At 43.6% G+C, this 23,398-nt stretch overlaps 1 protein-coding gene across 1 annotated transcript in view; it reads right to left on the bottom strand.

Annotated features, from left to right (window-relative positions):
- Window positions 1–20,399, bottom strand: part of LOC132387927 (NACHT, LRR and PYD domains-containing protein 3-like) — a 185,911-nt gene extending 165,512 nt beyond the window's left edge. The window contains exons 1-4 of the mRNA XM_059960244.1: window positions 20,131–20,399; window positions 18,643–18,739; window positions 16,565–16,852; window positions 14,857–15,023 (exon numbers count right to left, since the gene is read on the bottom strand). Coding sequence (XP_059816227.1) covers window positions 14,857–15,023; window positions 16,565–16,852; window positions 18,643–18,652 — 465 coding nt within the window. The 5' untranslated portion in view covers window positions 18,653–18,739; window positions 20,131–20,399. The remainder of the gene's footprint in view (window positions 1–14,856; window positions 15,024–16,564; window positions 16,853–18,642; window positions 18,740–20,130) is intronic.
- Window positions 20,400–23,398: the final 2,999 nt, after the last annotated feature.

Genomic DNA, 23,398 nt, shown 5'->3' with positions numbered 1-23,398 from the left:
ATGCGCATGACTGTGTCACCACCCACAGCTCCAATCTGCTAGTTAAATTTGCTGAGGATACTATATTTATTGGCCAAATCTCAAATAATAACGAGGCAGCCTACACAGAAGAAGTCATCACCCTGACACAGTGTTGACAAGAAAACAACTTCTCCCTCAATGTCGCAAAAAGAAAGGAGCTGGATGCAATGTCGCAAAGACAAGAGGAATGGAGACGGGCTAACCCCTATTGACATCAATGGATCTGGGGTTGAGAGAGTGAACAGCTTCAAGTTCCTCGGCATTCACATCACTGAGGACCTCACCTGGTCTGTACACATCAATTGTGTGGTGAAAAAAGGCACAACAGCACCTCTATCACCTCAGATAGAACCGTAGAAAATTACAGCACAGAAACAGGCCTTCTTGGGTGTGCCGGACCATTTTTCTGCCTAGTCGCACTGACCTGCATCTGGCCAGTATCCCTCCATACACCGCTCATCCATATACCTGGAGAAGTTTTTCTTAAATGTCAAAAGTGAGCCCGCATTCACCACTTCATCTGGCAGCTGATTCCACACTCCCACCACTCTCTGCGTGAAGAAGCACCTTCCTTAATGTTCCCTTTAAACTTTTCCCCTTCACCCTTAACCCATGACCTCTGTTCTTTTTTCTCCCCTAGCCTCAGTTGAAAAAGCCTGCTTGTATTCCCTCTATCTATACCCAGCATAATTTTATACACCTCTATCAAATCACCTCTCATTCTCCTACATGCCAGGGAATAAAGTCCTAACCTATTCAAACTTTCCCTTTCACTCACTTTCTCAAGTCCCGGCAACATCTTTGTAAATCTTCTCTGCACTCTTTCAGCCTTATTAATATCCTTCCTGTAATTAGGTGACCAAAACTGCATACAATACTCCAAATTCGGTCTCACCAATGTCTTATACAACCTCACCATTACATTCCAACTCTTATACTCAGTACTTTGATTTATAAAGGCCAATGTACCAAAAGCTCTCTTTATGACCCTATCTACTTGTGACGCCACTTTTAAGGAATTATGTATCTATACTCCCAGATCCCTCTCTTATACTGCCCTCCTCAGTGTCCTACCATTTACCTTGTATGTTCTAACTTGGTTTGACCTTCCGAAGTGCAATACCTCACACGTGTCCGCATTAAACTCCATATGCCGTTTTTCAGCCCATTCCTCCAACTGGCCCAAATCCCTCTGCAAGCTTTGAAAACCTTCCTCACTGTCCACTACACCTCCAATCTTTGTATCATCAGTGAATTTGCTGATCCAATTTGCCACATTCTCATCCAGATCATTGATATAGATGACAAATAACAATGGACCCAGCACTGATCCCCGTGACACATCACTAGTCACAGGCCTCCACTCAGAGTAGCAATCCTCCACTACCACTCTCTGGCTTCTTCCACTGAACCAATGTCTAATCCAATTTACTACCTCTCCATGTATACCTAGTGACTGAATCTTCCTAACTAACCTCCCATGCGGGACCTTGCGAAAGGCCTTACTGAAGTCCGTGTAGACAACAACCACCGCCTTCCCTTCATCCACATTCCTGATAACTTCCTCGATTAACTCTAATAGATTGGTTAAACGTGACCTACCACGTGCAAAGCCATGCTGACTGTTTCTAATAAGTCCCTGTCTATCCAAATACCTGGAGATCCTATCTCTTAGTATTCCTTCCAATAATTTACCTACTACGGATGTCAAACTTATCGGCCTATAATTTCACGACTCACCTTTTGAGCCTTTTTTAAACAACGGAACTACATGAGCTATCCTTCAATCCTTCGGCACCCGATCCGTGGATATCGACATTTTAAATATTTCTGCCAGTGCCACTGCAATTTCAATATTAGTCTCCTTCAAGGTCCGAGGGAATACTCTGTCGGATCCTAGGGATTAATCTGCTCTGATTTGCCTCAAGACAGCAAGCAGCTCCTCCTCTTTAATCTGTATAAGTTCCATGACCTCCCTACCTGTTTGCCTTGTTTCTTTAGACTCCAGTCCAGTTTCCTCATTAAATAAAGATGTAAAAAACCCATTTAATATCTCTCCCATTTCATCTGGTTCCATACACAGCCGACCACTCTGATCTTCAAGAGGATCAATTTTATCCCTTACTGTCCTTTTGCTCTTAACATACCTGTAGAAGCTCTTAGGATTATCCTTCACCCTGACTGCCAAAGCAACCTCATGTCTTCTTTTAGCCCCCCTGATTTCTTTCTTAAGTATTTTCTAACTCTTTTTATACTCCTCAAGCATCTTATTTCCTCCTTGTTGCCTGTACATGTTATACATCTCTCTCTTCATCTTTATCAGAGTTCCAATATCCCTCGATAGCCAAGGCTCCTTATTCTTATTCATTTTGCCTTTAACTTACATACAAACTCTGCACTCTCAAAATTTCTCCTTTGAAGGTCTCCCACTTACCAATGACATCCTTGCCAGAGAACAACCTGCCCTAATCTACGATTTTTAGATCCCTTCTCATTTCTTCAAACTTGGCCCTTTTCAGGTTTAGAACGTCAACCTGAGGACCAGATCTATCTTTATCCATGATTAAGTTGAAACTAATGACGTTATGATCACTGGGAAAAAAGTGTTAACCGACACACACTTCCGTCACCTGCCCTAACTCATTTCCTAATAGGAGATCTAATATTGCATTCTCCCTAGTTGGTACAGCTATATATTGATTTCGAAAACTTTCCTGAACACATTTTACAAACTCTAACCAATCTAGATGTTTAACAGTATGGGAGTCCCAATCAATGTGTCGAAAATTAAAATCCTCTGCAATCACAAATTTCTGTATCCTGCAGTTGTCTGCTATCTCTCTGCAGATTTGCTCCAATTCTCACTGACTATTGGGTGGTCCATAATACAACCCTACAAATGTGGTCATACCTTCCTGTTTCTCAGCTCCACCCATATGGCCTCAGTGGACAAGCCATCTAATCTGTCCTGCGGAAGCACGGCTGTAATATTTTCCCTGACGAGCAAAGCCACCACCCACCCTTCATCCCTCTGTCTCTATCACGTCTGAAACATAGGAACCCTGGAACACTGAGCTGCCAGTCCTGCCCCTCCTGTAGCCAAGTTTCAGTAATGGCTATGATGTCATAATTCCATGTGTCAATCCAGGCCCTCAGCTCGTCTGCCTTTCCCACAATACTTCTCGCATTAAAATATACACACCTCAGGAAATTGTTACCACCACATCCAACCTTACTATTTATGAATTTGCATGAACAACCAACATCATTTATTTTTACCCTCGTTCCACTATCTACTCTGGCAATCTGGTTCCCACCCCTCTGCCAATCTAGTTTAAACCCTCCCCAATAAAACTGGCAAACCTCCCTGCAAGTATTTTGGTCCCGTTGTAGTTCAGGTGTAACCCGGCTCTGTTGTACAGGTCCCACCTGCCCCTGAAGAGATCCCGATGATCTAGAAATCTGAAACCCTGCCCCCTACACCAGTTTCTCAGCCACGTGTTCATCTGCCAGAGCATCGCACTCTTACCCTCACTGGCACGTGGCACAGGCAGCAATCCGGAGATTACTACCCTCTATCTCCTGTTTTTCAACTTCCTACCAAGCTCTCTGTCCTCACTCTTCAGGACATCCTGAATCTTTCTACCTATGTCATTGGTACCGATGTGTACCACGACATCTGGCTGATCATCCTCCCACCTCAGAATACTGTAAAGGCGATCAGAGACATCACTGACCCTGGCACCCGGGAGGCAACAAGCCATCCGGGAGTCTCTGTCACAACCACAGTATCTCCTGTCTGTACCCCTGACTCTGGAATCCCCTATCACTACCGCTCTCCTCTTGTCGCAGGTAAGCCTCCCCCACAACAGTATCCAAATTGATATACCAATTTTGGAGGGGAATGGCCACAGAAGAACCCTGCATTAACTGTCCTTTCCCCTTCCCTTGCCCGATGGTAACCTAATTACCTCTGCCCTGTTTCGTAGGTGTAACTACCTCCCGGAAGCTACTATCTATAATCTGCTCAGTCTCCCGAATGATCCGGAGGACATCCAGCTCCTGCTCCAGTTCCCTAACGCGGTCTGTTAGGAGCTGCAGCTGGATGCACTTCTTACAGATATCGTTGTCAGGGACACTGGATATCTCCCTGACTTCCCACATCCTGCAAGAGGAGAATTCCAACAGACTACCTGGCATATCCTCTAGTCTGAACAAAAAAAAAAGAAAAACAGAGAAACAGATGGTTGAGGACGTTTGAGATGGCTCCTAAATGCTAATGATTTTCTATAGGGGCACAATTCTGTGCATCCTGACTGGCTGCATCACTGCCTGGTTTGGGAACTGTACTTCTCTCAATCGCAGGACTCTGCAGAGAGTGGTGCGGATAGCCCAGTGCATCTGTAGGTGTGAACTTGCTACTACTAAGGTCATTTCAGAGATAGGGGGTAAAAAGTGCCCGAAGGATCAATCTGGACACAAGTCTCACCAAGCACAAACTGTTCCAGCTGCAATCATCCGGGAAATGGTACCGCAGCTTAAAAGCCAGGACCAACAGGCTCCGCGACAGCTTCTTCCACCAGGCCATCAAACTGATTAACTTACGCTGATACAATTCTACATTTTCCACAATTGTATACATAAATACTGACTCCCTTCAGACACTTTACTGTATTCGTGCTGCTGTGGCAGATAAAAAAAATTCACTACATGTGTCCATGATATTAACCCTGATCATGAAATTTGTTTTCTGGCTGTTGTCTCAGTTTTTAGATCTGTTATTCATCATCCTCATACTGTCCTCGTTCATATCAATCCAAGCGCGCTCCAGTGCACATGGTGTTTTCCAGAAATTGCTATTTAAGTTCTTATTGTTTTGCATATTTTCCAGATCTGTTTCAGACCAGGATATTTTACCAAAATTAACGTCAATATGGGCACAGTGAGTGTTTACTACCTTCGTTATATTTTTACTTTTCAGATCTGTTTGGCAGATTTTCTTGATACTTGATGTAAATTCAAAGTTTGTTCAGCTTTGCAGTAAATTCAGATTTTCTTCAGCCTTGAAGTAAATTTTGTTGGAAGGTTTTCCTTCATCACACTATTGTCTATTTTCTTTGCTTATTGATATCATAAATATCCGTTTCATATTCTGTTGCATTGCATCCTGATGCTCTGTTTGATATTCTACCGGCTCTATTGCACCTTTCTTTATGTTTAATCATGTTCTGTACATTTCCTAGTCTAAAGGTCATGCTTATATATTTGGAAATTAGTTCCATTATTTGAATTATTTGTTTCAGCTTTACTGATGCAAGAGCAAATAGTTTCAAATCATCAATGTATTGATGCATCAAGGCATAATTCGTATTTTTTCTGATTAGATACTTGATTTTTGTCTGTTTCGGTAAATTACGAGTACGATTAAAGCCAGACAAAACCAGAGTGGGCTTAGTGAGACGCTCTGGAAAATCCCTCCATTTATTTTGATAGTGGTCGTTGTTCCTCTGTGGTTGTTAATCGGACGATTATTTTACGCGAATGCTTCATCAGTTGCAGAAATTACAAGTATTGTATGAATTTTATATATATTTGGAACTTCTCTTAAACACACAAGGAACAGAAACAGATGTGTTTTTTTTTTTGATTGACAATATAACACTGAAAGTTTTCTGCTTTCCACAGCGTTTGAAATAGAATTACATAATCTGCTATCTGTTGTTCAAACCCGAACGGTATTCTGTCTGCTCTCCTGTGAGTATATTGTGATTATCTAAGTTGTTATCTGAGTTGTTATTAGTTACGAGATGTACGATGCTATAATTTTAGATATAAAATTGTCTTATTATTATTAAGAGCCAATAATAACATAGTAGGTGACCATTTAGTAGTCTTATAAACGCAGAATAAAGCTGTCGTTGAGACTGGTGGTACATACCTTCAGCCTTTTATATGTTCTGCCCCATGGGAGTAGGACGGAAAGGAAGTATGAGGTGGTTTGGGGTTCAGTAGCAATGCTTTGTGTCAGGTTTGTGTCTTGCCAGCTTGATTGGGTTCCTCCAGGAGGTGACAAAGGTGATGGATGCAGTTACACATGGATATTGTCTACTTGTATATTGGTAGAGTGTTTGACAAAGTCCCACATGGGAGGCTCATACAGAATATTAACATGCTTGAGAACTGTGGGGAATTGTCCTGGCTGCCGGGGACACAAACTGGGAGAAATGTCTTGGCTGGCCGGTGGTGAATCTGTGAAATTATTGTCATAGACGGCTGAGGAAGACTCTTCATTGGATATATTTAAAATGCAGGTCGATATGTTCCTGAATAGGAAGAGCGTCAACGTTTACTGGGATAATGGGGTAGAGAGGAATTGAAGAGCAAATTCACTGAGCCGAATGGCTTAATTCTGCTACTAGGTCTTAAGGTTTTAAGGAGCATCTGTAGTATTGTGTTCACTTCTGATTGTTCCGGTTTTGGAAGGATTGGAGAGGGTGCAGAACAGGTTCATCAGGATGTTGCCTGGATTCGGTGACATGTGCTACAAGTAGAGGTTTGATAAACCTGGTTTGTTTATACTGGAGTTAGAATAGAGATCGGACTGAGTTGTACAAGTTTGAGAGATATGAGTCTGGCTCGACAGCCTGTATTTTGTTTGCTATTTTTTTTTACATATGACTGGTGTCTAATACCAGAGGGCATTTGGTTAAGGTGAGATGGGGTAAATTTACAGAAATTGTGGATAGTTTTTTTAACAGAGTTGTGGGTGCCTGGAATTTACTGTCTGAGTCAAAATTGCTTTGTGAAGGGAAGGTCGTGCCTCACGAGGCTAATTGAGTTTTTGAAGATGTAACAAAAAGCAATTGATGAAGGTACGGTAGTAGATGTGGTCTGCATGGATTTTAGCAAGGCATTTGACAAGGTCCTTCACGAGAGACTCATCCAGAAAATCATGAGCATGGGATAAGTGGAACCTTGGCTGTTTGGATAAATAATTGGCTTACAGGAAGAGAGCAGAGGGTAGTAGTGGAAGGAAAGTATTCTACCTGCAGGTCGGTGACTAGTGGAGTGCTGCAGGGATCTGTCCTGGGACCCCTGCTATTTTTGATTTTTATAAATGACCTGGATGTAGAGGTGGAAGAATGGGTGAGTGAACTTCTGGATGACATGAAGGTTGGAGGAGTTGTGGATGGAGCTGTAGGTTGTTGAAGGTTACAAGAGGAAATAGACAGGGTGCAGATTTGGGCAGAAAAGTGGCAGATTGGGTTCAATCCGGATAAGTGTGAGGTGATGCATTTTGGAAGGACAAACCAGATTGCTGAGTACAAGTTTTATCGTTGGTTACTTTAGAGTGTGAATGAACAGAGGGACATTGGGGTTCAAATCCATACATCCCTTAAGGTCGCTGCACGGGTTGATAGGATAGTTAAGCACCCCTATGGGAGGCTAGGCTTCATTAATAGGGGGATTGAGTTCAAGAGTAGAGAGGCCAAGTTGCAAATCTACAAATCTCTGGTCAGTCCGTATTTAGTATTGTGTTCAGTTCCAGTCAGCACATTATAGGAAGGATGTGGAAGCTATGGATAGGGTGCAGAGGAGATTTACCAGGATGTTGCCTGGCTGGGGGAACAAGTCATGTGAAGCAAGGTTAACAGAGCTGGGACTTTTCTCTTTGGAGCGTAGAAGGATGAGAGGGCACTTGATAGAGGTCTAAAAAATTATGAGAGGCATAGATAGGGTGGATAGCTAGTACCTGTTTCCCAGGTCACCAATAGCAAACACTAGAGGACATATGTACAAAGTTAAGGGAGGGAAGTTTAGGGGAGACATCAGGGGTAAGTTTTTTAAAAAGGATTGTGGGTGCCTGGAACAACTTGCCAGGAATGGCGGTGGAGGCTAAAACATTAAGGGTATTTAAGAACCTCTTGAACAGACACACGGATGAAAGAAAAATAGAGGGTCACGGGGTAGTGTGGGTTTAGTACTCTTTTTAAAGGAATACATGGGTCGGCACAACATCCAGGGCGGAAGAGCCTGTACTGTGCTGTAGTATTCTAGTGTCTAGAGTCTAGTGACTAGGGTCATGTCGGAGGCAACTATGTTATAGATGCTCCTAGTTATACATGAATGTGCAGGAAATGCAAGGAAATGGTCAATAATATAAGAAAGGATACCAAAGTATTTTTCCTTTCTTTCCCGGATATATAAAGAGTGGAAAATGGGAGAGGGTCGATATCGGACCACTAGAAACTGTTGTTGTAGATGCAGTAACGGGTGAAAAGGAAATGCCAGACAAACTCTGTGCAAGTCAATGGCAGAATTCCAAAAGGTAAAGAACATCAGCGAACAGAATTGCGTGTAATGCTGTTACAAACGAAAAGGGGCTTGGAAGATGAAAGGTCTGAAGATAGAAAAGTCACCTGGACTGGGTCATACAGTATATCGGGAGCCTACCAAGGGTGTGTTGGGATTCCCAGAGCGTTAGCACCTGGAGTGAAGGCTTCATCAGAACCAACAGCTGGATTACTAGAAAAATATATTGTAGAATATTCAGGCTGCAAAGAGAGATGTTTTGAATTGTTACTTGATTCCAGAGATCAGCGAATGATTAATGGCGAATTTTGATTCCCAGGTTTTGCCAAGACACAGACTAACACTTGAGCTGTGGTTTGAACTGTGCATTTCATCACTCACCGATCAGCTGAGTGGGTAATTCCGATAAACCTTGGCCGATGTTCATGTATTCCTGTAGATCAGGACCTGTTTAAATATTAAATAAAAACATCCATGGAAACAGAGCTAAAATAATTAAAATAACTAAAATGTTTATCTCAATGTGCCTTTGTGTTCAGTGCGTGGTTTTAACATACCGAGTTCCTGTATTTCCCTCAGTATTCTGTCCAACTTTGGTAACTCAGTCCTCCATGTCACAAAGGATTCCCACATCGCCCTCCGGGCCCGGGCGCCTTTGCCCATCACCAAACTGAGGAAGAGTCTAGAACTCTCTGCCCGGTTTCCATTCTCTGTCAGTTCAGTGACTGTCTACAAAAGGAAACAATGTAATTATTGTGGAGCAGACAGACAGACATGGAGAATGTGCAGGAATGTATCTGTTCATTGCACCAGTAGCTTCAGAACAGATGCAGTCACTGGGCTGCTGCCTCATCCTCTCTGGGTTCAGACATTAACAGAGAAACAGCAACTGAAGGAAATTCTAAATCAATAGTGTGTAAGAATAAGGATACTGGCACCCTGCAGTAGATGCAATGTGATTAATTTCCTCGATCTGTCAATGTGCAGCATTACATCAACAAGATGTGCCAACAAGAACGGAAGAGAGGAGAGAGAGAGAGCAAAATCAAATGGATGGCGGGCATCATTGAATCGTGGCTGACAAAAGTTTACAGTTGGGTCCTTAAATCCAAGGATAAATATTGAATCGAAAGGATACGCAGGTAGGTGAAAGTGTTGGGTCGAAGCTGCTGTCATTAAAAATGAAAAGTCCTGAGAAAGAGGTGATGTCGGATTAGACGATGTGGATGTTAAGAAACTGCGTAGGTAAAATGACCCTGATGGAAATTACATACAGGCGTGTTAACAGTAGCCAGGATGTGAGCTAAAAATTACAACGGGGGAGAGGAGACGCATGGAAAAAGGTCAATGCTAAAATTGACACGGGCAGTTTCAAAATGCAGGTAGCTTTGGAAAATCAGGTCGGTGCTGAATCCCAAGTGAGAGAATTTATAGAATGCCTATGAGATGGCTTTTGAGAGAAGCCTATGGTTGAGACCACTATAGGAAAGGCAGATCTGTATTCTGTGTTGTGTATTGAACCAGATTTGATTAGGGAGCTTCAGCTGAATAAACCGTTAAGAGGCAGTGATCATAAAATAGCAAAACTCAGCCAGCAGGTTGAAAGGGAGAAGGTGAAAGAGACCTAGGAGTCCTAGTTCACCAGTCAATGAAGGTGAATGAGCAAGTGCAACAGGCAGTGAAGAGGGCAAATGGAATGTTGGCCTTTGTTACAAGGGGAATTGAATACAAGAGCAAGGATGTTCTTTTGCATTTGTACAGGGCCCTGGTGAGACCACATCTGGAATATTGTGTACATTTTTGGTCTCCAGGTTTAAGGAAGGACATTCTGGCAATTGAGGAAGTGCAGCGTAGATTCACTAGGTTGATTCCTGGGATGGCAGGGCTGTCTTACGCAGAGAGATTGGAGAGATTGGGCTTGTACACGCTGGAATTGAGGAGATTGAGAGGGGATCTGATTGAAACGTTTAAGATAATTAAAGGATTTGATAGGATTGAGGCAGGAAATATGTTCCAGATGTTGGGAGAGTCCAGTACCAGAGGGCATGGATTGAGAATAAGAGGTCAGTTATTTAAAACAGAGTTGAGGAAGAGCTTCTTCTCCCAGAGAGTTGTGGAGGTGTGGAATGCACTGCCTCGGAAGACGGTGGAGGGCAATTCCCTGGATGCTTTCAAGAAGGAGCTGGATAGATATCTGATGGATAGGGGAATCAAGGGATATGGGGACAAGGCAGGGACTGGGTATTGATAGTGAATGATCAGCCATGATCTCAGAATGGCGGTGCAGACTCGAGGAGCCGAATGGTCTACTTCTGCACCTATTGTCTATTGTCTATTGTGAAGTTAGAGGTATCAGTGCTACAGTAGAATAAAGGAATTACCTCTGCATGAGAGAGGAGCTGGGCAATAATAAATTCGAAAAAGACACTAACAGGGAGAATGACAGAACAGGAATGGCTGACGTTTCTCGGAGCAATTCAGAAGGTGCAGGACAAAAGATCACAATGATGAAGAATTATTCTAAAGGGAGGATGATCAACCGTAGCTGACAAGGTAGTCAAAGCAGCACAAAAGCAAAGGTGAGGGCACAGAATATTACAAAATATAGTAGAAAGCTGGAGGACTGGGATGTTTTTACCCTAAAACACTGGAACGTGCCAGACATTTGAGAATGTCAGGTGGCCGAAGTGAGCGTATTTGCCATTATTGCGGAGAAGGCGCTTGGCAAGCTGAAAGTTCTGAAGATAGATGAGCCCAGATGAACTCACCCGATTGCTTCTGAAAGAGGGGGCTGAAGAGATTGTGGAGACATTAGTAATGATCACTCAAGAATCACTAGATTTTGGAATGGTTCCGGAGGACTGATCATTTTAAACTATAGGCCAGTTAGCCTGATCAGCGTTTGGGAAGATGTCAGCAGTCGATAATTGAGGATAAGGTTTCGGGGTATTCGGATGCACATGATAAGAAAAAGGCCAACATCCATGGAAGGGAATCCTGCCTGACTGAACTGTTGGAGTTTTTTGAGAGAACAGCATGCTCGGTCGACAACAGACAGTCAGTGCAAGTTGTTTACTTGTTTTCCCGAGGATATTTGACCAGGTGTCCCACATAGACCGATGTAAAAATGGACACGTCAGTGGCATCTGCCATGTAGTACAGTGAGGTACGTGGCCATATATTTAGCAGAAATTATGAAGACGTAGACTATTTTTGAATCTGGGAGAAAATTCAGAAATCAGAGTTGTAAAGAGACTCTGGAGACCTAGTGCAGGATTCCGTGCAGTTTGAGTTGGTGTTCGGAAAGGCAAATACAAAGCTAGCATTCACTTCGAGAGGATCAGAATATAAGAACAAGCACTGGCCAGACCACACTCTCATATTTTGATCCCCTGATCAGAGAAAATATGTGATGGCATTGTGAAAAATCCAGAGAGAAATCTAAACGAACAGAACCTGTGATATTAAACCAGATTTTGATGGGAATGGATCCTGGATGCACCTGTACTGGCCGGAGTGTGGAAGGATGAGGGGGAATCTAATTGTAACCTGTGGAATATCGAAAGACATTGAGAGGACGTGGAGATGATGTTTCTAAGTGGGGGAGTCTAGAACCAGACGGAACAGCCTCAGATTAGAGGGACGTCCATTTGGAACAGAAATGAGGATATTATTTAGCCGAGGAGTAGTGAATCTGTAGAATCCATTGGAACTGACAGCTGCGGAGACTAGGTCATTGGGTATATTTGAAACAGAGGTTGGTATCTTCTTGACTCGTCTGGTCAGCAAAGTTCACTGGGAGGAGAATGGGGTTGAGAGGGATAGTAAATCACCCATGATGTAATGGCGGAGCAGAAGCGATGGGCCTAATGGCCAATTGTGCTCTGATGCCTTATGGTCTCATGATGTGTAAAGACAAAAGAAGATTAAGAAATGTCAGTGCGGCTATCTTGTAATGGAGATGGTTACTGCCTGGCACTCATACCGTAAAATGGTAATGACTTCCTGAATGCAGGCATGGGCTTCCTGATTAACTGAGGAATTATGAATTGAACGTTTAATAGTCTTCAAGCAATATACACCTATGATGGAATTAAGGTAACTGAATATGGATGGGCTTAGGACATTGCTCTGAGAAATAAGAGAGGCAGCGTTTAAGGGTAAGTAGAACATTGTGGGCCAAAGGGCTTGTACTGTGTTGTACTGTTCTATGTTCTGTGTCCCGGATTTGAATGATTGATCTCCTAGAACAGATATCAGTAGGGAATTGGAAAGGTTTCCCATTATACGAATAATGGACAACAATTATGGAACAAATCAGCATCATTCTCTGATGGTCCACTGCACTGTAAAATAATCCCTCAGTTTCACTGCTACCAGGTCTGAGGAGTTACCGTTGTGAAAGAAATTTAACTAGTAAAACAGATGTCTCCAGATGATGAATTTATAGATCAGCATCATATTTACAGATTACCTCTTGCCTTTGGATAATGCCTGTGTGATTCATTACAGACAGCGCCAATGAGTCCCAACGAGAACAGAGTTATTCACGGATGTAACGCACTTGATTTTCTAATACCACTCATGGCTGAATAGGTCAGATCTAGGACAAGACAATCGCTGTTTGTGAGCTCCAAGGAGAGTGACCTGAAAAGGTGTGTCCCTGTATCTCATTAGTCAGATATTCAGCAAGTTAGCAGATGTTGTTTTTGTTTGCCCCTTCCCTTTCAAGACAATCTGTTGATTTTTTTGGTCTCATGAGATATCAGCCAGCCGGGAGATTTATGTTCTGTGCTTTCTTCTGCCCTTTTAGATAAAACTATTGATGCTTGTGGTTATGAGATATCAGCTTTGTGCGTGATCTTTCACATCCAATCAATCTTAGAGTTTTTCGAGGAATTTACCAGGTAAGTTGATGCGGGCAAGGTTGTGGATATTGTCTACATGGACTTCAGCACGGTATTTGTCAAGCTCCCGTATAGGAGGACGGTCTAGAAGATTCAGTTGCTTAGAATTCAAGATAAAGTAGTAAACTGGATTAAACACTAACTTTTTGGAAAGAATCCGGAGTGTCACTATAAACTGTTGCATTTCTGATTGGCACCTGTATCTCATGCAGTGTCACGGGGATCGGTGCTGTGCTTGTTGTTGTTTGTCTTCTATATCAATGATCTGGATGAAATTACGGTTAACAGCATCAGCAAATTTGCTGATGACTTCAACATTGGGAAGGTGCAGTGGACAAAGAGGAAGACTACACGAGATTGCAGCGAGGTCCGGACCATCTGGAGAATGGGCTTAAAAGAGGCCGATGCAATTTAATGCAGACAGGTGCAAGATGTTGCACTTTGGATGGACCAATCAGGGTAGATCTTACTGAGAGGCTTGTAGAACAAAGTGATCTGGGAATACAGGTTCATAAGCCATTGAAAGTGGCAGCAAATGTTGATAGGCTCTGAATGAAAGTTTCTTAGCGCATTAAGCTTGGTAAATGAAAATATCGTGTACGATATGATGTTGTATAAGACTTTGGAGAGCATTAATTTGGATATTATGTGCAGTTCCGCACACCGACCTGCAGGAGAGATGGAAATAAGTTTGAAAGAGTACAGAAAAATCATTACAAGGATGTTACCTGGACTGGAAGACATAAGTTATATGAAAAGAGTGAACTGATTAGGACTTTATTCATTGGAACATGAAAGATTGAGCGGAGATTTGACAGAAGTGTACACAATTACATTGGGATATAGGTAGGATAAATGCAAGCAGGCATTTTGTACTGAGGTAAAGAGGTACTGCAACAAGAGTTTATCACTAAAGGGTGAAAGGTGAGAAGTTCAAAGGGTACAAAGGTGAAACCTGTTTACTCAGAGGGTGGTGAGAGTGCAAAACTAGCTAGCAGGGCAAGTGGTGCAAGTGGTGAAGAGAATTCTGAATAGATGTTTGCGTAATGAGCGTATAGAGCGCCATGGCCCGGTGCAGGTCAGTGGGAATAAGTAGATTCTGTAGTCTGGCATGGAACAGATGGTCTAAAAGGCCTGTTTCTGTACTGTACTTTTCTGTGACTATGACAAGTCAGCCACACATTGTTTGGGAACTCACGGAACCAAGACAAGCTGTGGTTAGCTGGTTTCCCTCCCTCTGGTACCGCAGTGAAGCCGGTTGGCCCAATTGACAGTTTAATACTCATCCTGGATTAATGAGATGAGGTGAAGCTACCCGTCGGTTCAGCCAAGATTTGAAATGTTTCACACCGAATGCCTTTTGGAAGTCCTGATATGCAGCCACTGCTCTTACTTCACACTGATAAATACAGCAGGTGATACAGGAAAAGGTGATGCTCAACCTGCAGTTCCCAGTGCTCCCCACCTTAAAAACTGAAACCAGATCTGCGAGAGACAAGTCAGAGATCAAAGTCTCCATTCCCAAGTCGATCTCCTAAAACCTGCAGGAGATTAATGTTGATCACTATTCCCTCTGATACCAGTAGATCAGTGACAATACACGAACTGCTCTCACCTCATTTTCTTCTCTACTGAAATGTCCCTCCTTTGTCAACATCAAACCGAGTCTCTCAACCTTTTCTTCAATTGCTTGTTTGAGTCTGTCCCTGTAGAACTTTGTCAGTTGGTACAGTCGATATTCCTCCCCCTGTGCCAGGAGGTCAGAGATTGTAAACTGCGGCTCTGTGAATATAAAAAGGAAAATGTAGGCTTGAACTCAGATATCCCTCGTCTCCACCGCTCTCACCCAACTCGACAAAAAAACCGTGTCTTGAACCTGTCTCCAGATACAAAATTGGATTAATTCTCCATCTCCAACACCATCACACTGAGCACGAAGTCCCCCTACGGCTGTGTGCACAGACCACTGCTGTTCACTCTGCTGACCCACGGCTGTGCTGCAACACACAACAAGAACGACGAGTCAGCTTACAGAGAGGAGGTGCAGCAGCTAACGGACTGGTGCAGAGCCAGCAAACTGTCTCTCAATGTGAACAAAACAAAAGAGATGGTTGTTGACTTCAGGAGGGCACGGAGCGACCACTCCCCGCTGAACATCGGCGGCTCCTCAGTAGAGATCGTTAAGAGCAACAAATTTCTTGGTGTTCACCTGACGGAGAATCTCACCTGGTCCCTCAACACCAGCTCCATGGCCAAGAAAGCCCAGCAGCGTCTCCACTTTCTGCCAAGGCTAAGAAAAGTCCATCCCCCAACCCCATCCTCATCACATTCTACCGGGGCTGTATTGAGAGCATCCTGAGCAGCTGCATCACTGCCTGGTTCGGAAATTGCACCATCTCGGATCGCAAGACCCTGCAACGGATAGTGAGGTCAGCTGAGAAGACCATCGGGGTCTCTCTTCCCTCCATCACGGACATTTACACCACACGCTGCATCGGTAAAGCAAACAGCATTATAAAGGATCAATGCCCCCCTTATACAATCTCTTCTCCCTCCTGACATCTGGGAAATGCACTGAAGCATTCCGGATCTCACGGACAGACGATGTAACAGTTTCTTCCCCCAAGTTATGAGACTCCTCAATACCCAGCGTCTGGACTGACACCTTACTGCTCTATTGTCACGTATATTATTTATTGTAACGTCTGCACTGTTTTGTGCACTTTATGCGTCCTAGATAGGTGTGTAGTTTAGTGTAGTTGTTGTGTATTTTTTTTTCTTTTCTTTTCTCTGTGTTGTTTTTTTTTACGTTGATCAGTTTAGTTTTTGTAATGTGTCATGTAACACCATGGTCCTGAAAAACGACTCATTTTTACTATTTACTGTACCAGCAGTTATGGTCGAAATGGCAATAAAAAAGTGACTTGACTTAACTTGAATCTAACACTTGCCTTAAAGCCTACCCAATAGTGTTCTAGGCATTACGTAAAAGAAGGACCACATTTAATATTAAGCAGCCCATCCCCAATCCGACCCATTCACCTATTTAAATTTGGATGGGCATAACTTTTGGGACTGTTGGTAATATTCGCTTCCCGGAGTTACTCTCTCCATCCTGGCGAATACATTTCCCCCGATTCACATCTTGGAAATCCTCAGAGCAGGTAGTACATTTCCTGTAGTCGGGTAACGACTGCCCAGTGCACCACATGTACCACACCCACCCGTTTTCCCTCTCCTCTGAACAACCTGTCAACAAGGCCTCACCTTAGCCCTCCACCCTGCCGCATTTTGTGAGCACATTGCCCTCATATTTCACTCACCCGCTCCATCTTGGGGACTTGACAATTCTGTGTTTAATGAGCTTCCGAGCTGACAGACAGTCGCCTCCCTTGTGCCGGTTCCAGGGTCCGGATCAGTGTCTCTGACGTCACTGTCTGTGGGCTGAATTTTCTCCTCATCCTCTGCGGCCGGATCGCATTCCACTGGGACATCGCTCTCAATCTGACCCTGCTTTGGTACCTTACTTCCCGTGTCCCGATCATCTTCCCTCGATGATCCGCCTGGTAAAATCCTCTTCAGTACTTTCACTACTGGATTCAATTTCCCACCTGAAATAAGTGATGAATTGCAGGATATACGAGTATGATTTAGAGATGATCAAAATTGATTCAGACTGCATAGGAGCCGAGACTCTGGCTGACCAGATTTGGAGTGGAACTGTGCTGGTTAATGTGAACCGTACATCCTGTCAGGTGACCATCCCGATAAGCCGGTGACTGGACACATTTACTCCCAGTAAAATAGCAGGATAGGCACAGTAATACTAATCACGGCCGTTGAACTGGAGTTCAACTGCAGTTGCTTTCTCCTGTCCCCTTGGTCACCGACTGACAATTCCCTTGAGACGCACGTTGTCCAGTCCCCTGGGTCTCAGGCTGACCATTCCCTTGCGATCTATGCTGTCCTCTCCCCTGGTTGCCATCTTCTCCCCCAATTGCTGAACATCATGTAACAACTATGCATGTCATTGGCAAAGTCTTGGTTATAGAGCTTTGTGTGTAGTTACAGTTGCTAATCTATAGGATGGAGGTGATGAAGCTGGAAAGTGTGAAGTGAAGAATGAACACTACGGTACTGGGCTAGGGTGTTGTTTTTTGTGTTATATGGTTGGGCTGGGACAGCTTGCCCTGGAGCTCAGGAGCTTGAAGGGTGATCTTACACACACACACACACACACACACACACACACACACACACACACCTACCTGCAGATAGGGTAGATGGTCACAGTCTTTTTGCCCGGGTAAGGGAGTCTTACAAGGGCAAAGATTTAAAAGGGACCAAAGGGGCATTTTGTCACGTGGTGGCTGATGGGTATAAATTACATGCATCCGGAGGAGGCCACAAACACAAATAAAATTACAAAATTGAGAGCATGTGGGCAGGAAAAAGGGGAGAGGAAGTTTACGAGGGAAGTTTGGGAAAACTGCAGGAAAATGGGACATTTAGATCAGCATGAATTATCTGGGACGAAGGACCCGTTTCCAGGCTGGAGCATCGTTTTTATTCCAGCTGGAATCTCAGATATGAGCACAATCACATTGTCTACAGGTGACAGAGACATTTGGTCATTGGTTATGCCGGGTTTCCCAGCCAAGATCCTGGGAATTTAAATTCAGGTAGAAGATCATATCAAGAGGGAAATATTTAGAAACTCAGGTTCACCATTTCTCCACAGCCCAGACATTCACTGGGGTGTTAAAACTCCGAAGCAGATCACAAATGTATCTACAATGAGCTGCCTCCTGATCCTCAGCCATTCCCAGCACCGGCAACGATCTCCGCTCCGCTACAGAAAACAGATTTCGGTGACACCCCTCCTCCTTTGCGTAGCAGGAAAGAAAAACCAGGGGCGAGTTGGTAGCTTTCCTTCCAAAACCTGAAATGCTGTGTTATCATAGAATCTCGGAAATCCCGGAAATGCTCCTATCATCTGCTTCTGAATTTTATAAGTGAAAGTTGAAGATGTCTTACATATCAGGGCCTGTCTGGAGGTGAAATGGACCCTGACCCTGAACATTCACATAAAGCATGAGACTGCTGTCACATTCCTGTCTGTGTTTCACTCACGACCACCTGATTCAGGAGCCCCTGTTCCTTTCACTCAGCTGAAGGTTTGTGTGGTGAGCGGAGTGATTCGACTATTACTGGTGTCAGGTCCCTGCGCTGGAACTGTTGGATTGATCAATTACACAAGGCCGCTTTACCAGTGGGATAAATGACACTGCTTGATGAAACTTTTCTATGCGCTGTTAACACCTGTGTCAGTTTTTTTTTCATCTGAACTATTGTGTACAAACGCGACAAAAGTTTAATTCAGAGACCCCTGTGATCATACCTTTGTCCATTCTGATTCTGACTGACGATTGTTGATTGTCGTCGTCTTGTTTACACTTTGGTCGCTCTGCAGGACAGCTCCACCTGCTGGTGAGGCTCTAAATTTCACAACAAGCAGACAGTGAGTCACAGAGTATGACTACTTTGCAAATATGACAGTATTTCCATCCGCTGTAGCATTTGGCATGGGGACCAAACATTCACTGCTAGTAACCACTTCCACACCATATCTGTCCACTAATACCTGGCACATCTACTGACAGAGTTGCAGAGCAATAAAATGCAAATTCAGAGTGTTCAGCCCAACGAGACAATGCCAACTACAGTGCCCACTGAGATGGTCACAATTGCCTCGATGGGGCCATATCCCTTCTGGCTTTTTCACTCCATCTACACACCCCAACTGCTTTTTGAATTATGGAACTGCACCTGCCTCATCCACTTCCTCTGGTTGTTTCCTCCACATGATCCCCAACATCTGCATGAATCCACTGCTGATCAGATTGGGTTTGCAATCTCTTTACCAGCCCCTGTCCATTTAGATCCCCTAGATGCTACGATAATTTTCTCTGTGAACAGAACTATAATGTTGTGCTTTCTGCAAACTTACCAGTTAAGTAATCCCTGTGTAATCGCATCCAAGTCATTGCGAATAAAATAACGAATATCAAAGGTCCCAAGTTGTAGCCTCACGGCACAGCACTAATTACTCGCCACCATTGCGAGGAGAAATATTCAACCACCACTCTTTGCTTGCTACCTTGAAGCTAATTTTGAATACATCCAATTTGCTCTCTCCGGACAGCATGGGACCTGATCATCGAGACCAAGCTGCCACGTGACACCTTGTCAAATGCTTTGCTGAAGTCCCATGCACAACGTCCATGGGAACATAACTTTGAATTTCCACCTCTGCTTAATGTCACCTTCACAGGTTCTGACAATGTAATTACCAGAAAAGTACTTGATGAGGCAAATGTATGTCAAGGTAAATTATGGGTTGCCATGTGCTAGTTAGGACTGAATAAAATGCAGAGTTGGGATATTTTGCTTTATAAATGGTCTGTTCTCTGCAGAAGCCGACGCGACGATATATTCGAGGGTAAGTATATCACTGCAGATTGCAATAGCCAATGGGATCAAGGGCATGTTGCTGCAGTTCATGGTAATTCCACATTTCTACAATCACTACAACACGACACAGTTGGGGCTTCTTATAAAGGGAGGAAATTGTCAACGCATTTTAAGATGATTATAACGTAACAAACATCAGAACTAACCAAAAGCTTCTTCAGATGATGCAGCACCTTCAAATGAGCAAACACTCAGAGAATGTGAGTGACTTTAAAGAGCTGGGCTTCTGAAAGCACATTACTGGACCTGGAGTGATTGCAACTTGCTCTGACCGAGGCATTCCACCTATTTCGTAACTTCCTTTGTACAGGTCTGTAATGTTTACAGGACCAATGTTCGAGTGAATGAGACTCACCAAACTTTCTCCTGACTGAATCAATGAAAACTCTGAGTCAGAGGGTTCTCTTCAGTTGGTACTCTCAGTCCTCGGGCTGGTTCACTTGTCGCTGTTCCCTCGTTCTTAGTCGTGGCTTCTTTCCAGCTGTGGGCTTTTCTTCCAATAAATCTCTCACCGCAGGTCTAACTTTAACCAGAGAGATAATGAAGCACATTAACAATACAAAGGAGACAAAATATTTCTGCTCAATTTTTTCAAAAGCGAATCTCACTGAAATTTAAACGCTGAAGACAAATAAAAGGATCTCATGGAACAAATCATTAATTGTCCCTCACACGTCACAAATCCGGATACGGGATACGAAGGACTCATCATTCAGTCATGATAAGATATCAGAGCAGAATGAAGTGATTCAGTCCATCGAGTCTCCTCCATCATTCAATCATGGTTGATTTTGTTTTGCCCCAATGCCATATTCCTACGTCCCCTTATAGTGCTGGAAACTCGGTGCATCAGATTGCATCTGTGGAAAAAGACACCGTGGAAGACCCAGTATCAGAACTGGGATTATGCAGGATGATGCGTGATATGCTGAACGCTTAATTGCGCAATTTGGCCCAGATCTCATCCTTGCTCATACCTATAATGGGGGTTGTACTACACACAGTGTTCTGAAAATGTAGTAAAAGTGATTATCGGGGCATTAATAGTGATCTTTCGAGAGACGAAAACGAAAAGCTCTTGAATTTATAGTAAATGGACCGTCTAGTTATTCGCTGTTCAGAATTCGTTCCATATTGTTAAGCAGCTGAGCAACATTGCCTCACAGTACGCTCCCACGGGCAAGGCGAAATTATTAATAATTTTTCTTGCGTTATTCATTATTATTTCCTGGATACGAGAGGTTCCCGGTGAAACTGTTTTGTCCACTCTATTGACTTTTAACATCTCCTCTATAACGGGAAGCACGATAATGTACCATATTCAATCGTGATTAATATGCATAGAATGCAACGTGCTTCGTCCCCAATGTTCCCTCTAATTACTATTTTTGCAGCTGCGTGGATTAACCATTGCTCTGAGCCGGGAATTTTCACACAGCCTGAAAAAAGCACAACATCGTTGTTGTGTCCTCTTTTGTAAAATTCATCTATGAATATTTTAGGATGAAGACAGACGAGAAAAAAACAAACATTCTTTTGATTTTAATTACTAAGTAAAGTATAGGATAAAAATGCAGTACAAAAAGAAAAAAAAATCAGGTTTCATAAACGTTTATCCGACAGTGTTTAATTCCATCTGCGCTACAACAAAGGCTCCGTTCGCGGGAGCATTTTGGTTATGCAGACGCGCAGTTTAGAGGGAACAGTGACGGGTCTCTCTCTCTCCAGATTATCCCCACCTTGTAATTGTGTTTTGACCACTGCCTTGCCTGAGACAGCCTGTTGTTAGAAACATGCAAATCGTCAACAATCAGGCCCGAACTCATCCGTGTTCATATTCGAGATGGGTGAGGGTTTGCCTAAATGGGAAATGCACTAAATGGCCTCTTCGGTAGGTACAAGAGTATACCAGCTCATTAATGCGAATCTGTTAATGATCTGCTTGCAACTCAAAGCACAAACACATGCAGATACGGTCAACAGGTTCATTGGTTATTCAGCCCAAACATCTGAATAGGAAATAAATGTGAGGTAAGTGACGTTGACCGTGGAGTGATCGCTGGTGCCAGACCGGGAGGTCTGAGTGTTACGGAAACTGATCAGCAGCTTAGATTCTCAAGTATAAATCTCTTGGTTTACTGAGAATGGTCCGGAATCAAACCAAAGGAAACTCCAGTGAACAGCGGTTCTAAAGGCCGTGTTAATGGGAGAACTCAGTGAGATTGGGCAGACAGATTAAATCCGACAGGAAAGCGGCAAGAACTCAAATAACCACGCACTCCAACAGCGGAGTGCAAGAGAGCGTCACTGAGCACCGAACATAGAATGTGGACTGGGTGCAGCCGCAGTAAACCCGAGCATTCACTCAGTGTCACATCATTAGGAACAGAGGTACATAAAAACGTGCCCCCGAGTGTAGACCTCCATAGTTTTATCAACTGGCAGTGAGATTCATTATAGGAATTTTTATTCTAAATATCACTGCCAGATATATAAAGTATTTGTAAAAACAAAAAAACACACAAACAGAATAAAACACAGATATTCGTTAATCCACGCAACACTAAGGACAATATTGAACTGACAGAAACAATAGCATTGCGAGGGCGACCAGTGGGCGCAATAAAGCACAATAGCATTTCCCCTATGACCCTGTCCAGACCTGGTGCTGGACTCCAGGTCTGAACATCTGAATTTTGGGACAGGTTTAAATCACTGATTCTGACTCAGTCAGAGGGTTAGTTTTGCTGCAAGGAAGCAACATTAATCGATGAAGACAAAGGAACGTCGTCAATTGCCAGTTGTGTTGCTGAAGTGTCCAATCTGTATATTACCTTGACAGAAACAGATATTCGCAGTGGTGACAAAGGGATTCAGTCTGGTTTATTTCAAATTGGAGAGGTGTGTGGAGTTTTGAAATCCATGCCTTGTGGTGCCACCATCTTTAATTCAGCGTGTTCGGAGTGGAGGGTCACACAGCACGGGAACAGCCTTTGGCCGGCCTTACCTGTTCTGACCATCCACTCACTGTCTACACTGGTCCCATTTATCAGCACTTGGTTCATAGCCGACTGTATCTCGGCAGTTTCAATGTTCATCAGGATTATTCCCTGGATCACGTCTTGAATGACGGATCAATATGAGGTACTAGCCAGTTCTCCCGGAGTTTGCTTGTGGCTAGGCTGGTCACAAGTGTATTGGTCAAGGCCCCAGCAATCTCTTCACTTGCCTCTCTCTGTAACGTGTGGTATATCCCATCAGGGCCTGGAGACTTTTACGTCTTAATGCACTCTAAGAGACCCAACACTGTCTCCTCCCTTACGTTAAAATGCCTGTGTATACTTGTACTCTCCGCACTGATCTCCCTATCCTCCTTGTCTGGGCGACCAGTGGGCGTAATAAAGCACCATAGCATTTCCCATCTGAACTTGTCCTTACCTGGTGCTGGACTCCTGATTCTGTTTCCAGCGAATCCGAACATCTGAGGTTTATGTCCCTGCAAGTACGTGAACACACCCTGAGCAATATTCAGTTGATAACACGCTCATAAACCTGAACTTCAGCCTCTTCAGCATGTAACGCCACACCTTGCTCCACAATGGTTGTGTTAAACCACATAAAAG

Source organism: Hypanus sabinus, unplaced genomic scaffold (genome assembly GCF_030144855.1).
Source record: "Hypanus sabinus isolate sHypSab1 unplaced genomic scaffold, sHypSab1.hap1 scaffold_236, whole genome shotgun sequence".
Taxonomy (NCBI): domain Eukaryota; kingdom Metazoa; phylum Chordata; class Chondrichthyes; order Myliobatiformes; family Dasyatidae; genus Hypanus; species Hypanus sabinus.
This window is presented reverse-complemented; position numbering and strand designations above follow the sequence as displayed.